This window comes from Ursus arctos, unplaced genomic scaffold (genome assembly GCF_023065955.2).
Source record: "Ursus arctos isolate Adak ecotype North America unplaced genomic scaffold, UrsArc2.0 scaffold_14, whole genome shotgun sequence".
In the NCBI taxonomy this organism is placed as follows: domain Eukaryota; kingdom Metazoa; phylum Chordata; class Mammalia; order Carnivora; family Ursidae; genus Ursus; species Ursus arctos.
Genome location: NW_026622808.1, coordinates 10,394,099 through 10,409,634, shown reverse-complemented (window position 1 = coordinate 10,409,634; position 15,536 = coordinate 10,394,099). Strand labels below are relative to the sequence as shown.

Below are 15,536 nucleotides of genomic sequence, written 5' to 3'. Positions count from 1 at the left end.
CATCAGCCAATGCCTATCCCACCACCAGCGTGTTCCTTAAAAAGTGAAGTAATCTATTGCCTTTTTTTTTTTTTTAATGTACCCATCTTACACCCCTGGATTGTTAAATTCTTTGAGCGCATAGAACTTGCCTGTCTTGTTTACCACTGTACTTGAGCGCCCACGAACAGCTCAACAACCACTTGCTAAAACTGGCTGGGGTCCCCAACAGAAGCGCCCCCGGGGCCCTGTGTATCTGGGCGCCTTCGGGCGCTCGTGCGCAGAGGGCACCATCCGAGACGCGCACGAGACTTCAAAGGTTTATTTCCAGGGCGGGGTGGGCCAGTCGGGCGTCCAGGAGCGAGCAGGGCGGTCAGTGGAGCCTCAGTGAGGGGTGCCCTGCGGAAGAGAGAAGGTGAGGACGCAGCCAGGGAGCAAGGAGGGTCCCGCTCCGGCTCCAGCCCGCGCCGCCCCACCTCCTTCTTCCGGCAATCGCCGCAGAAGACGCCGAGGGCGGCGTTCACCAGCTGCACCCCGCACAGCACGATCTCCAGGCACGAGGCGGCCACCAGCAGCGAGAAGAGCGTCACGTTCCAGGAGACCACGCCCGGCGGCTGCTCGCACAAACCCCACAGAGTGCGGTTCTGCAAGTACGAGCCTCTGCGGGGGGGGGGGGGGGCGGGGGGCGGGGGGCGGGCGGGCAGGGTCACGTGAGAGAGGGAGGGCACTCGGAGTGCCCGCCCCCCAGCCCCGCGCAGGCGCCGAGCGGGGGTTGGTCCACGTGGAGGGGCTCCAGCGAAGGCGCGCCTGGTTCCCGGGCTCCCGATCCGGGTGGGAGAGGCAGGGAAGGGGGGCGCGTGAAGTCTTACTCGGTGTCTTTGAAGTGGTAGTCCCACCGGCGGTCCATTAAGCATTTGGGTCCAATTCGGAGCCCGGCTCCCGAGACCGAGAGGCAGTAGATGGCCCCCAGCAGCCCGAACGCCGAGGAGAAGATGGAGCGCAGCATCTGGGTGCGCAGTGCAAGGGGGGGTGAGCGGGGCCGCCTCCTCCCGCGTGCGCGCACCTTACCTCGCTCGGCTCCAGGCGCGCGAGAAATACATTTCCCCGCAAAGCCCGGGGCTGGCCCTTAGCTGCCCCTACGAGCCAGAGGCCGCGGAGGTTCGTGGGGGTCCTGGTCCGCTTTGCAGGCCCACGGAGGCCGAAGTTGGCGGGGGCCAGGGAGGGGCGAGGCGGAGCTGCGACCTTGCGGGGGAGCTCCCGTGGCGAGGGGGACCTTCAGGTGTGGCTCTGCGGAGGCCGGTTCAGAGACCCAGCCCCGAGTCCTGCCCGCATTTGGGTCTTACCCGGCAACGATTTCCACAGCAGCCCACGCCGCAGCAGCCCTTGCCCCCCGCGCGAACCGCCGCGATGCCCGGACACAGCACCTGCGAAGGAGGGTCAGTGTGACAGGAGCCCCCCTACCCCCCTGCGTCCTCCACACCTCACGTGCATCGCGCGTCCGGTGCTCACCTCCTCCTGGAGCTGCCTGGGGTGCCCTCAGCCCTTTGGACTGTAGAAGACCTTATCTCCACTACTCCTGGAGCGCCGCCTCTGGGTTCTGCCTTTCTGTAACATTACTACTTACGTCCCTGCTTATGTGTGTTCAGACTGCAGCCTCCACGTGGGCAGGACCCAATGTCATGACATCCTCCACAAATCTTGACGCCTAGCAGGTGCCCAACTGAGACGGAGTCAGGGAGCCTGGGGTTCAGGCCGACCCTGTGCTCACTTCACACTAAATGAACTGATTCCTCTCTCTGGGTCTTCAAGACCTAACTCACAGGGCTGTGCTCGGGATTTAATGAAATAACAGGTTGACCTGAGGTCAAGACTGGCTCGATAACTATAAATCCCCTGGGCAGTAGGAAGGAGCAGTGGTGCTGGAGTGTCGGGGAGGGGGGGAGGAGAATGTTAGTGAATGCTCTGATGGGAAGTGTAGGGACCCCCAAGGTCCAACCCTGGTTCTTTTTGTCCTCCTTCCTCCCTGTGGCCCTCCTCCCAGAGCCCACCCCTTCTCAGGGCATCCGCTGTCCCCTCGGACAGTACTCACCCCCATATTCAAATCCATCTGCTGAAGGATATGTTCCTTTCAGTGTCTCGGTTTTAGCTCAAACCAGCCCGCCTCATACTGACCTCGCAAGTCCCCCAAAGTTCCCCAAATCCACCTCCCTGTGACCTTTTTTGTCTCCGTCAGAGGAAATATTCTTCAGGTCACCCACACTAGAAAACTTGAATTCTCCACACCCAGCCAGACCTCAAGTCTTCTCAACTTTTCCTCTAACAGTTCTTGAATGTGTCTGCCCTTTTGTCTGCACCGTCCGATCCTGGATCACCTCCCACAGGGATGACGTTCTCAGCCTGTCTACGAGACGTCTGTATCTCTGGGCCCGGTGCTGAACACTCCATCCTACATTCCTCCCACCAGAGTGAACTTAGCTTTCAACGGGGCTTTTCTCTGCCCAAAGCCTTCAGGGTCTCCTTCCAGAGAGTGCCCCATCAAAACTGAGCTCTCTGGGGGCGCCTGGGTGGCTCAGCCAGCAGAGTGTCCCACTCTTGGTTTTCGGCTCAGGTCATGATCTCAGGGGTGTGGGATTGAGCGCCACGTTGGGGTCCATGCTCAGCGTGGAGTCTGCTTGGGATTCTTCATCTCCTTCCCTCCTTGTCCCCCCCACCCCCCGCGTGATGCACACACACTCTCTCTCTAAAATAATAAATAGAGGTGCCTGGGTGGCTCAGTTGTCAAGAGTCTGCCTTTGGCTCAGGTCATGATCCCGATGTCCTGGGATCAAGCCCCGCGTCGGGCTTCCTGCTCAGTGGGGAGCTGCTTCTCCCTCTCTAGCTCCCCCTGCTTGTGTTCCCTCTCTCGCTGTTTCTCTGTCAAATAAATAAATAAAATCTTTTAAAAAATAAAAGGAAAAAAGAAAATTATAAATAAATAGTGTTAAAAAAAGAAGACTGAGCTTTAGGGAGGCATTTGAGGCTCCGCACTTTGGCGCTAGCCTTCATTTCCTGCCCCGTGCCAGGTTCTTTGCCTATCGCCCATCTCTGGAATTCCAGAGTGCTCGTCTCCTCCCTGCGCACCTGCTCCCGCCCAGAGCGTGCCAGGCAGCATTTGTTCCTCGCTAGGGGTGGGGCCGGGGGATTTGATTCTGTTATCTCAGTCATCGTGACCTCATAAAAACGCCCGTAGAGCTGAACGGAGTCCTGCCGGATGCTCTCTCTCCCTTCTTCCAAGTCTCCCGGCAGGTCTAGAACCAGTCCTGGCCCCTTTGCTTCGCCTCTCTGGGGAGGACACTTAACTGGAAGCTTCCGGCTCCAGACACTTAGCATTGCCTTTGGGACTGACCAGTTTCGAGTGACCTACCTCTTTGAGATGTCTACTTTCGTACTCACAGTGTTTAATTCCTTTCGTTGTCCAAGCTCCCCTGTCTTACTCTCTGCCCTCTACCCTGTGCCGAGAGAAAGGTCACGGTAACGTGGAAGGAAACACTGAGTTTATAGCTCGAATCTGCTTGCTTGGCCCCTGGCCCATTCTCAGCCACGATCAACTCTCCCGGACAACCACAGTGGCCTCCGTCTGCTCTTAATCCCCGGCTCACCTCCAGCTCTTACCCCCACAGCGACCTTCTCGATCCGGCAGGGTGCGGAGCAACTAGAACTCCCCTACTTTGCTGACGGGAATGAAATTGGGGTCAGAACTTCAGAAAACTCTCTGGCAATGTCTATCCACTCTGAATACACGCACACCTTAAGAATCAGCAGTTCCACCCCTAAGTATCCATCCAACGAAACTGCAAACAGAACTTCACCTAAAGACATTTACAGGAATGTTTACAGCAGCATTCTTTGTAATAAACCCAAGTTGGGGCCTATCCAAATGGCCACCGACGGTAGGATGTTTAAATTAACTGTGGTCTAGTCACACAGCGGAATGCACCAGAAATAACAGACTACGCGTCTACATAATGATACAGATGAAACTCACAACCCCATGTCGAGCTAGAGGACCCAGACACAAAATTGTTATCCTGGATGGTTCCACTTACATAAAGCATGGAACAGGCAAAACTAGCCTACGGGGTTAGAAATCAGGGAGCGGGGAGTCTCGTGGGCGTAGTGCCTGGTGTGGGAGGCCTGTCTGGGATTCTGGCAATGACCTGGATCTTGGTCTGCGTGCTGGCTACATGGCGGGTTCACTTGGTCAGAATTCACCGGGCTGTCTCCTAAGGATCTGGGCGCTTCTCCGTAGGGCTTGAAAAAAAAGTTCAAAAGCTCAAAACATGGTAAAAGTTCCTCGAATAGCTTCCTGTTGTACTTAGAGTGAAATCCAAATTCCTCACGAGGGTGTGCATGCCCCGGCCCGTGCCCACCTCGGATCTCGTCTCATGAAACCCTGGCTGTCCCAGCCGCGCATGGGTGTCCTCGGGTGTGCGGGCTCAGGCTGTGTCCTTGCCAGCCCCCTGTCTGCGGGGCGGGGTCCTTCGCTTGTCTTGTGGGGTTCAGTTCAGATGTCGCCTCATTGAGGCCGTCCTTGAAAATGCTGTAAACGGGGGTGCCCGGCTGGCTCAAAAGGTAGAGTGCGTGACTCTTGATCTTGGGGTTATGAGTTTGAGCCCCATGTGTGGCATGGAGTTGACTTACAACAAATTAAAAGTATACTCTTGGGGCGCCTGGCTGGCTCAGTTGGGTAAGCATCAAACTCTTGATTTCAGCTCAGGTTGTGATCTCAGGGTCGTGGGATGGAGCCCTGCGTTTGGGGGTGGGTGGGGGTGGGGTGGGTGCTGTGCTTAGGATTCTCTCCCTTCCTCTCTCTCTGCCCCTCCCCCTGCTCACATACCCACCTCTCTCTCTCTCTGGAAAAAAATTAAATAATAATTTTTTTTAAGTATACTCTTGGGGCGCCTGGGTGGCTCAGTCGGTGAAATGTCTGCCTTTGGCTCAGGGTGTGATCCCAGGGTCCTGGGATCAAGCCCCGCATCGGGCTCCCTGCTCCGCTGGGAGCCTGCTTCTTCCTCTCCCACTCCCCCTGCTTGTGTTTCCTCTCTCTCTGGCTGTCTCTCTCTCTCTCTCTCTCTCTCTGTCAAATAAATAAATAAAATCTTAAAAAAAAAAAAAGAAAATTCTACAAACACCCCCCCCCCAAGCTTGCTGCTTTGCTTCCTTGGTGGTCCTACTCCTGTCGGAAATCCTCTTGCTCATTTGTTTACTTTGCTCGGGACTATTAGTCAGGGCCCGTCAAGTTCGGGGCACTGGACCGGGCAGGCACCGCACGGGGCAGCCAGCGAACAGGCAGGCCTTGCTCGCACGGAGCTCCCGTTCCCTCTTTGTCTCTTTGTGATACTGCGTTCTCCCCAGCGGGGACCCTGGGGAACCCAGCTCCAGGGAGAGCAGGGACCCGAGGCCTGTGTCCCCGGGGAGCAGCGGGGACTGTGTGAGCCAGCGGCTCAGGGCCTGGAGCTGGGAAGAGCGCAGCTGGGAATGAGCATGAGTCGGGGGGGCATGCTCGGCATGGGGGGGCCACCCGAGAGGCAGGCTGGTTAGATTGCAGGGAGGTGGGCGTGGTGGGCTGGAGAGGGGTGCAGTGTGACGCTGGGGGAGTGTGTAGGGAGGAGTGTCACTGTGGACAGAGAAAGAGGCAAAAAAAGGTGAGCCCTGGGGGCGCCTGGGTGGCACAGCGGTTAAGCGGTTAAGCGTCTGCCTTCGGCTCAGGGCGTGATCCCGGCGTTATGGGATCGAGCCCCACATCAGGCTCTTCCACTGTGAGCCTGCTTCTTCCTCTCCCACTCCCCCTGCTTGTGTTCCCTCTCTCGCTGGCTGCCTCTATCTCTGTTGAATAAATAAATAAAATCTTTAAAAAAAAAAAAAAAAAAGGTGAGCCCTGTCCCGGGGACCTTCATCCATCCGGGTCGTTCCATCTGAGGAGGGAGGAGCCCTACTGGGGAGGTCTCTTGTCTTCAGCCCATGATGCTGTTCAACTATCCCGACCTTCCAGAAGTTCCCCCAAACAGGGAGGGGTTGGAGGATGGGGATGAGTGCCTCCAGGAGAGGCGTCTCCCCTCCCCCCACTTCTGACGGTCCGAGGCTCCAGAAGACCCGGGCACCTTCTCTACCATGCTGGCCTGAGTTCTGGGTTGAGGCAGCACCGGCTGGCCATCCAGACGTGTGGGCCGCAAATGAGGGGACTCGGAGGCGACCGGTGGGGTGACAGAGCTGTGACCCTGCTCCTGGGTCCAGCGTCCCCACACCCACCCTCCGTGCCCGTTATCATCGTGCCCTGATAAGTGCCCACACAGCCAGCTGTTTCCTCTCCTCTGCCCCTGCGGTGAGCTGGTCTAGCATCCGGGGCCACCAGCACTGGTCGGGACGGCTAGGACGCCCTCCCCACCCAGGAGGGTCTCTGCTCAGACGCTTCCTTCCCTCCTTCTCCTGTCCCTTGCAAGTTCAGCTCAGGGGCTGAAATCACAGGCGCTCAGTAGCTGGGGGCAGCCTGGGAGGCTCCAGGGGACAGGTCCCCGCCCATGCCACTGCTACCCCCACCCCGCTCCCTCCCCCTCTGCCTGTGCTCAGGACCCCAGCCCGCTCACCATCAGGCCCCCGCCGAGGAAGCCGGCCATGAGCCAGACTTGCAAGCTGAGGTGGCTGGTGTCGGTCCAGTCCGTCTTGCCCTGAGGCACCAGCAGGAGGGCATTGGCCACGATGCAGACCAGGGAGAGGGGGATGAGGGAGAGCCCCACGAAGCGGGAGCACTTTCCAGTGCACATGGCGAGGCGGCCACGAGGATGTGAGCCCGGAGTGAAAGTGAGCCCGGATTCCCAGGTCCAGAAAAAAAAAACAAGCCAGGGAGCAAGGTACAAAGGTCGGGGAGGAGGCGTGGCATCTGCTGGCAGGGAGAGATAAGGGAGAGAGGCAGGAGACCACGCAGAGGGGGTGGAGGTAGGGGGCTGCTGCCCACGAGGTGGAGGGAGGCGGCCGAGGGGGTGGAGAGCTTGACACGGAGGAAGTGGCCTGAGGTCAGTGCGAGCTTCCTCCTGTCCTGCACGCACCTGCTGCTCTCAGCACGTCCCCTCCGGCTCCCCGCTGCCTTTGTGACTCAGCCCACCCGATGCCTCCTCGAGGGCATGAAGGCTGGAGCGATGCCACGTCACGCGTGGTGGGCCGTGGGGCTGAAATGCCACCGTGTGAGAAGCGTTTTGTAAACTGGGGGTACGCTCAGCAGTTGTGCGGTGGCCCCGTCATTTCCAGTGCGCCCACGAGGAGGGGCCTTCCTGGAAGGAAACTAAAAGGATGCTGGTGGACCCTCATTGTCAGCTCATTTCTGCTCTCAGTACTTGTTTAAAAAGCCCTCCTCCCAGGGCACCTGGGGGCTCAGTCGGTGAAGCGTCATGATCCTGGGGTCCTGGGATCGAGCCCCGCGTCAGGCTCTGCTCAGTGGGGAGCCTGCTTCTCCCTCTGCCTCTGCTGCTCACCCTGCTTGTGCTCTTTCTCTCTCTCTCTGTCAAATAAATAAATAAAAATCTTTAAAAATAAAATAAATAAATAAAAAGCCCTCCTCCTGCTGAGGCCACCACCTGTCTCTCAGGGGCTCTCCCTGAGGACTGATGGATTTGAGCCCTCTGTGCCTCCAGCCTCCGTGTTTGACTCTGTGACAGCTGCAGGGCCCAAGCCAGTCCTGTGGTAATCAGTTTCCAGTTTGGGTCGTTGTCACCTTTGGTCGAAGGAGCTCTGTCTCTGTCGGGGTGCTGGCCTTCCTGGTGGCCTAGCGTAGCTGCAAGGGAAGGCCTGCCAGCAGGAGAGCAAAGTCAGTCGTCGAGAGGGAAGAGCCGAGAGATGGAGAGAAAGAGTCTTGAAGCCTGATCCAGCTATGCCTGAAGCCTGATCAACGCTTCTAGGTTTTGGTTCCTTGAACCAGTTCAAGTGGTGCTTCCGTCAACTGCAACGTGGAGAGTCCTTTTCAATGCAGAGGTGAATTCATGAAGCCCCCGCCGTGCGCAGGGCCCGGTGGTGGAGACCGTGGGGACTCACAGTCGGGGTGTGAGAACCAGATGCAGGCCTAGGGAGCAAAACAGAAAGTGAAGGCCCCAGGAGGATGTGGAGTGCCGTGGAGAGATGGGGTGGCAGGACTTCAGAGGGTGCATGAAGACGTCACACAGACGGCCGTGTCCAGCAAGTGGCCCTCACATAGCTTGTCCAGGCAGCCCACTGAAGCCACTACAGAGACACGGAAAGTGGGGAATGCTTATCTCTCAAGATGAACGACAGAATCGGGGGGGGACTCCTCCTGTTTATAAGATAACTGGAGGGGTGCCTGGGGGGCTCAGTCTGTGAAGCGTCTGCCTTCGGCTCAGGTCATGATCCCGGGGTCCTGGGATCGAGCCCCACAGCCACTGAGGCGTCCCAAAAATGAACCTGGGTTCGTCCTGAAGAGCTGTGTCATGAAAGGATACGTCCAGGCAGCACGAAAGGTCACCTAGAAAGGAACAAAATCAGTGTGGCCCGAGATTTCTCTGCAGCCCTAAATGCCGGAAGACAGGAACAGGGTCCACGGTTGTGACAGCAAGCAAAGCCCTACGTCCCAAAGGTCGTATGAATATCCAAGGTGCTCTTTGTGTGTGAAGGGCAATAGAATCACATTTCTGAGAATGCTTGGGGCTGAAACACGACTGTGTCTCTTTCTTCTCCTTTGTGACGCTTTTTACATGTAACTGAGGTCACCGAGAGATGTAGTAAAAAGAAAAATCCCCCAGATGGGGAAGTCCTGACACAACTCTAAATAATTTTTGTAAAATTTAGTTGTGAAACGGAATGTCAGTTTCAAAAAGAAAAGCCTTTTGACGTGAGAAAAGAACATATGTTAAAAACTTGTGCTCTGCAGAAGGAGAAGATGAGCCACAGGTGGGGAGAAAGAATGTGCAAAGGACACAGATAATCAAAGACTGTTATCTGGGACGCACGAAGCACTCTTGAAACTCAACAATCAATGATTTAAAAAGAGAACAACCCGATTAAGAAATTGGGCAGAAGGGGCGCCTGGGTGGCGCAGTCGTTAAGCGTCTGCCTTCGGCTCAGGGCGTGATCCCAGAGTTCTGGGGTCGAGTCCCACGTCAGGCTCCTCTGCTGGGAGCCTGCTTCTTCCTCTCCCGCTCCCCCTGCCTGTGTTCCGTCTCTCGCTGGCTGTCTGTGTCAAATAAATAAATAAATAATCTTAAAAAAAAAAAAAAAGAAATTGGGCAGAAGACCCAAATAGACACCTCACCAAAAAGGGTGTCTGGGTAGTAAACAGCATATAAACAGAAGTTCCACATCGTGTCGTTAAGGAAATGCAAATACCGTAGGACAACGGGACAGCGCCGCACACCTGCGCCAACGGCCCAAATCCAAAAGGCTGACAATACCAAGTGCTGACGAAGATGTGGGGTGACGGGACTCTCAGTGCCTGCTTGTGGGAGGGCCACGCAGTGCAGCCACTTGGGAAGAAAGTCTGGCAGTTTCTTATAAAACCAAACATTTTCTCACCATATGATCCCGTAATCAGGCTTCTAGGTATTTACCCAAGTCAGTGAAGACCTAGGTCCACCCAAAAAACTGCACGTGGACGTTTTTTGCGGCTTTCTTCTGGCTTGCCTAAACTCGGAAGCCCCCAAGATGCCCCCTGGTAGGGGAGCAGATAAATAGACGGTGGTCCATCCGGACAACATGCCTTTTCTAGCCCTAAAAAGCAATGAGCTTTCAATCCATAGAAAGGCATAAATGAGACTTGAGCACTTAACGCTAAGTGAAAGAATCCGATCTGAAAAGGCCACACGCTACGTGATTCCAGCCCTAGGACGGGTTGGAAAAGGCAAAACTCGGGGGACGGTAAAAAGGGCCGTGGGTGCCCGGGGTTGGGGAGGGCAGAGGGTTGGACAGACAGAGCAGAGTGCGTGTTTGGGGCAGGGAAATTCTTCTGTGTGATGCGTTCATGGCAGATCCGGGCTGTGATATGTGTTTGTCAAAACCCAGGGAGTGTCCAACACCAGAAGGAGACCGCACTGTAAACTATGGCCTTGGTGATAATGATGAGTCTGTGTGGGTTCACGAACTGTAAGGCACGCACCACGCTGCAGGGGGGGGGGGAGCGTTGGCCGTGGGGGAGGCCAGGGGGTGCCTGGGGGTGTAATGGGAACACTCTATACTTTCCACTCAATTTAGTAGCCCTAAACTGCTCCAGAAAATAAGTTAGGCTTAAAAAAAAAAGTCTCCAAGCTAAGGGAGTAGATCTTAAAAGTTGTCATCACAAGGAAAAAGAAATTGCGTCTATGTGAGGCTATGGGGTCAGGGACACTTCCGCATGTGTCACATCATCGTGGATCCGCCTTAAACCTACGGAGTGTTATGCCGGCTGCGTGTCCGTCTTCCGAACCTTCAAAAAGATTGCACTGTGTTTTCAAACGGAGACCAAAGGCTAAGGTGCTTAGAAAGGCACAGAAACGGTGTAGTGGGGCGAAGATTTGGGGAGCGCAGGAGTCCGCTCTGTTGTCGACAGCTGGAAACCGGGGAAGGAGCAGCGTTGGGGACGTGTCCCTGGGGACAGTCGTGGGGGGCTCCTGAGAAATGCTGCGTCAGCACGGCCCTGCGTCGATGATGACCGATGGTCGATGGCACAGAGCGTGGGATCCGGGTGGCCAACGCACACATCGGCAGCTCCATCGGGACACGATTCAGGACAGTCAGCCTCGGAAGACACGTCGGAAATACGAGAACGAGTTTATTTTGCAGAGAGCTGTCTCTCCCTGGGATGCGGCCGGGTGATTTTTCAAAGGGCCTGAAGTTCGCATGAAATACACATTTTTAGCGTTAAGATAGCATCGTGTGACAGCCTAACTGGCGTTGTTTTTTCTTCGCGAGGCAGAGTGAGAGACGGGGCAACAGTCGCAGGTGTTTGAGGCTGAGTGAGACTCGCTGAGCAGCGGGTCTCAGGGGCCCAGCTCACGGCACCTGCCAGCAGGGTCCCTATGTAACCGGGGAGGAAGGCGATGAAGGATGTATGCCGGGGCAGCGGCTGAGAGAGGCGGGGCGACAGCAGCTTCGGATTTGGGGATCAGGGAATCGGAGCCACAGAGACGGACGCAGGAGGCCCGTCTGGCTCTGCTCCCAGTCCAGTGCTCCTCCCGCCTGACTCCGCACACCTCCCCTGCCCCGGGGGGGGTGTGTGTGTCTCGTTAAAGTCCTGCGGGAAGTGAAGCTGTAGGGGCCTACGCGTCCCAAACACTGAACCGCCGAGCCCCTTCTGGCCGGTGAGAACATTTTTGAAAGTTCTGTAACCGACTGAGCGAGGGGGAACTGGAGAGAATTCCAGGCCGGGGGAAGTGGATGGGGAGCTGGGGTGCAGGTGTGCAAGCTGGGGCCTACAGATGTCAGCAGCGGGTCTGCTGGACATAGGAGTAGGAACTCACATCATAGCGCTGGAGAAGCTGTTTGCCGGGCTCTGAGTGTCCGATGCGCAGTAACTCCCACCCTCTCGTAACCACCCACGAGGAATTGGAAGGATGCCATCATCCCTGTTTCGCAGACGAGGAAACTTGGCTCCAGGGTCTGAGCTCCTGACCTCGATGCCCTGGTGCTTCCACTCAGAGAGGGGACGCCTGAGGACGGGAGGAGAGGTGGTGGAGGCTGGCGTGGCCCAGGAGGCCGGCAGGTTCTGGGCAGAAGCTCCGGGGGCCACTGGAGGCCAGTGTGATTGAGGAAGGGGTCAGAGATGGGGGCAGAGAGGAAGGCAGGGGCTGGGTTTTGTGCGGCCGTGAGAGGCGTGTAGGGGCTCTGGAGGGTTTTAAACAACAGGGTGACATGATTCTATTTACTTTTAAAGAGACCGTTTCGGTGGAGTCTGGAGCGGGGACTGAAGGGGGGGTGCAAGCAGGGAGACCAGGTGTCGGGAGGCTGTGACAATCCAGGTGACAAGTGACGTGGGGATGGGGGGCACGCGGTCGAAAAGCCACGTATATCCGTGTAACTTCTGGCCGTCCCAACACATTCACTACCGTCGGCCAGAAGCCTTTCTGCTAACACACACGGTCGATGAACCCATCTTTCCTATATTCTTACAATATGTTCTTACAATAAAGTAAGAGGAAACATGATGAAGAAAACCATAAGGAAAATACATTTACAGCGAGGTACAGTATTGACGGAAAAAACCCGCATAGGAACGGACCCGTGCAGTTCAAACCGTGTTGTCCGAGGGTCAACTGTATGTTCATTTTGGGGTCACTCCTTGCCCCGCACCATCTTCCTAAACTGGGGACCACTGAGCCTCAGGAAGAGCCACCAGCAGATGGTAGCCCAGCTGGGAAGGCAAGGCGCTCGGGCCCCTCCGTGGGTTCCCCTCTGGCGCGTTATTCCGGGGGATGATTCATCCACTGGGGCGCCCTAACCAAGTGCCCGGACTTGGGGACCTGGACAGCGGGAATTTACTCTCGCTGCTCTGGAGACCCGAAAGCCAACACGCAGAGGTCGGCAGGGCTGGTTTGTTCTGCGTCTCCTTTCTCTGGCCTCCTTCTCCCTGTGTCTTTGCGTGATCTTCCCTCTGTATGTGTCTGTGTCCAAATTCCCTCATTTCATAAGGACATCAGTCTCTGGGGGTGAGGGCCCCCTGTAGTGACCTGTAACTTAGGTAAAGACCCACCCTCTGGGTACGGCCACGTTCTGAGGTGCTGGGGGCTAGGACTTCAACGTAGGACCTTTCAGGAGCCACGGCTGGGCCCTAACAGGGACGTAAATCTCCCCGCCTACTGTGGGGCCAGATTGGAACAATAACGGCCCCCCGTATCTGTAATTCCATCAACATTATCTGGGGAGGGCAGGAAGGTGATGTTTACCTTCTTGATTTAATTGGGGAGAATCTTGGCACATTATTTTACTCTCGACTTCACACCAAGAAATACAAGTTAAAAATGCTTTTAAGGGGTGTCTAGGTCCTGATCCCGGGGTCCTGGCATTGAGCCCCAAGTCGGGCTCCCTGCTCAGCGGGGAGTCTGCTTGTCCCTCTCCCCCTGCCCCTCCCCCTGCTCGTGCTCTCTCTCTCTCTCTCTGTCTCTCAAATAAATAAGTAAAATCTTTTTAAAAAAGCTCTTAAATTTTTAAAGGAAACATTAGAGACACACAAAATGGGGTGTATGCTTTCCGAAGCCAAGTAGGAGGTCAAAGCAAACCAAATTCAATCCACATGGACGATAAAGCATCGAGGGAAAACAGAAAGCATAAAATAGGGAGACTCATTATGTGAAACACACAACAATTCGTGTACATGGTTTGATCTCCTCCATGAAAAACATGAATGTCTTCAAAGGGAGCTAATTGCCAAAATCGTGTTAGTGGCCTGGCCTCGGGGGAGGGGCAGGGTGATGGGACACAAGATGGGGAGGGGACTTCCTCCTTGCGTCAGTGAAAAGGCACTTTGACTTTTGGATTTTATTGTTGTGTTGGGGGTTTTTTATTTTTTCATTTTTCATTTTTAAACATTTAAACCTTTTTTTTATTATTGTGTTTTTCCTTAAAAATAATAAATGCAGAACAGAATTAAACCGTATCGTACAGAGCGTGTCTTGTTAAAGGGCCATTTTATGTTGGTATGGGTATATTTACAGTTATTATGTAACAGCCGTAACCCTCAGGCACTACGCCATATTGTATGGAAACATACAAAGCCGAAATAGTTAGCAAGAAACTGGGAAATTGTCGGAAATATACCAGCATGGGAAACTGGAGCATAACTCACCAGCCTTTGGCAGATGAGGTAGGAAAAAATTTGCGGAGGTACAAAGGCATTGAGAGTCTAAGCGATGATAAGGTTGATTGATTAATTAGCCACTCACGCAACAACTATTTATCGAGCCTGTACGATGTGCCCCAGGCCTGTTGCTGGATCCCAGGAACACAGCAGTGAACGTGACGTCTTCATCCCGGATCTTGATTCGGATGATATTTATTGACCTTTGTATCTCATAAATGGAGAACACACCCTCTTCGATGCCAACGGAACAGTCACAACTATGGATCGAATATTAGACTCTGAAAGAAATACCCAATTCCTCAAACCCGACATCGTACTGGCCACATTCTCGGACCATGATGCCCTACACCGGAAACTTCCCAATGTTTAGGTAACAAAATCCAACCCCTAAAACAGTCCTAAATAATTTTTTTAAGGTTGTTATTATTTTTGTAGTCATCTTTCCACCTAGGGCCGCTCGCTCTTCTGACGGAGCTGGCCAGGCGCCCCTGGCCTAAATACGTTTTCGCTCAATAGGAAAATCCAAATCGTAAACCTCAGATGATTATACACAGACAATGAGACTAGTCACGGCAAAACCTGAAGCACTGATAACACCAGATGATTGAGTACTGGTGATTAGTCAGCCTTGGTACCAGAGACACGTCCTACTTTATCTTATATCATCGTCACGACAGGCACAGCACGGTGCTTGTGTTGTAAAGTAGGCCCTCAGCAACCATTGAATGCATGTATGTGGCTCAGACAAATTGATAACTTGCCTGAAACCACACAGCGGGAAGCAATCAAGCTGGGACTTGAACACGGGCCTGTCAGACTCTGATTCTCGTACTTGTCACAGCCGCGTCGCATCACCACTGGGACTGATGCAGTATGCATTGGGGAAGAGCGGAGCGTTAAGCTGGTTTTATCCCAAACCAGCTCTCTGGGACTTTTCACGTACTCGCGTGATATTTCTCTTTCTCCCCTCTCTCCTTTTTTCCCTTCACAGCAAAGAGGTACGGAGGACTTACTTTACACTAGGCATTGCTGAATACGCCAGGGGTTCAGTTGGGACAGGCGAGCAGTGAGTGCATCAGCCATTAAGTGCACAACTCGACGTGATGATGACTTACGAAGAAAAACAGAACGCGTTTAGGAGCTAATGAAACAGCGGTTGAGGACTACTTTCGTTAAGGAGACGCAGGAAGCCCTCTTGGCGGCGATGGCAGCCAGGAAAGAAGGAAGGTCGGGGAGGCAGAGTGTTGTGCAGACAGCAGCACGTGCCAAGGCCCTGCGGAGACCAGTGTGGCCTGAGGCAGGAGCGGCAGAGGGATGGAGTGGTCCGAGCTTGGGGAGCCAGGGGAGAGCTAAAGAGGTGAAGAGGGAGCTGACCCCAAGATCTGGGCCTGGTGATGGGATGAGGGGGCCATTTATCAACGTGAGGATGCAGGGGAGTAGAGGAGTGGGGCAGGGATGGGAGAGGGAGGGGAGTCTCAAAAAGAAGGGAGAGGCTGAGAGACGAGCCAGAGCAGGAGGGCCCAGCACAGAGTCTCCGGGCACAGTGGGAGGAAGACCAGGACAGCGTGAGTCCTGGAGGCCAAGGCCATGTTTCAGGGAGGGTGGGCAGGTCAGTTAAATGCTCCCCAGACGGGGAGAACTGACCACTGGGTCTGGCAAGATCATCTCGCCGAGGGCACTCCCATTGGGGTGGTGGAGACATGAAGTGGAGAAAGGGTGACCAAGACATTTGAGGGACAAATTCAACACC

At 55.0% G+C, this 15,536-nt stretch overlaps 1 protein-coding gene across 1 annotated transcript; it reads right to left on the bottom strand.

The window, feature by feature from the left end:
• Positions 1-56: 56 nt before the first annotated feature.
• TM4SF5 (transmembrane 4 L six family member 5) lies at positions 57-6,827 on the bottom strand. Its single transcript, XM_026520777.4, has 5 exons — positions 6,603-6,827; positions 1,323-1,403; positions 849-985; positions 456-639; positions 57-378 (listed from the first exon to the last, which is right to left on the bottom strand). Exons 1-5 carry the CDS (start codon positions 6,777-6,779, stop codon positions 364-366), a joined length of 594 nt encoding a protein of 197 aa, XP_026376562.2. The 5' UTR covers positions 6,780-6,827; the 3' UTR covers positions 57-363.
• Positions 6,828-15,536: the final 8,709 nt, after the last annotated feature.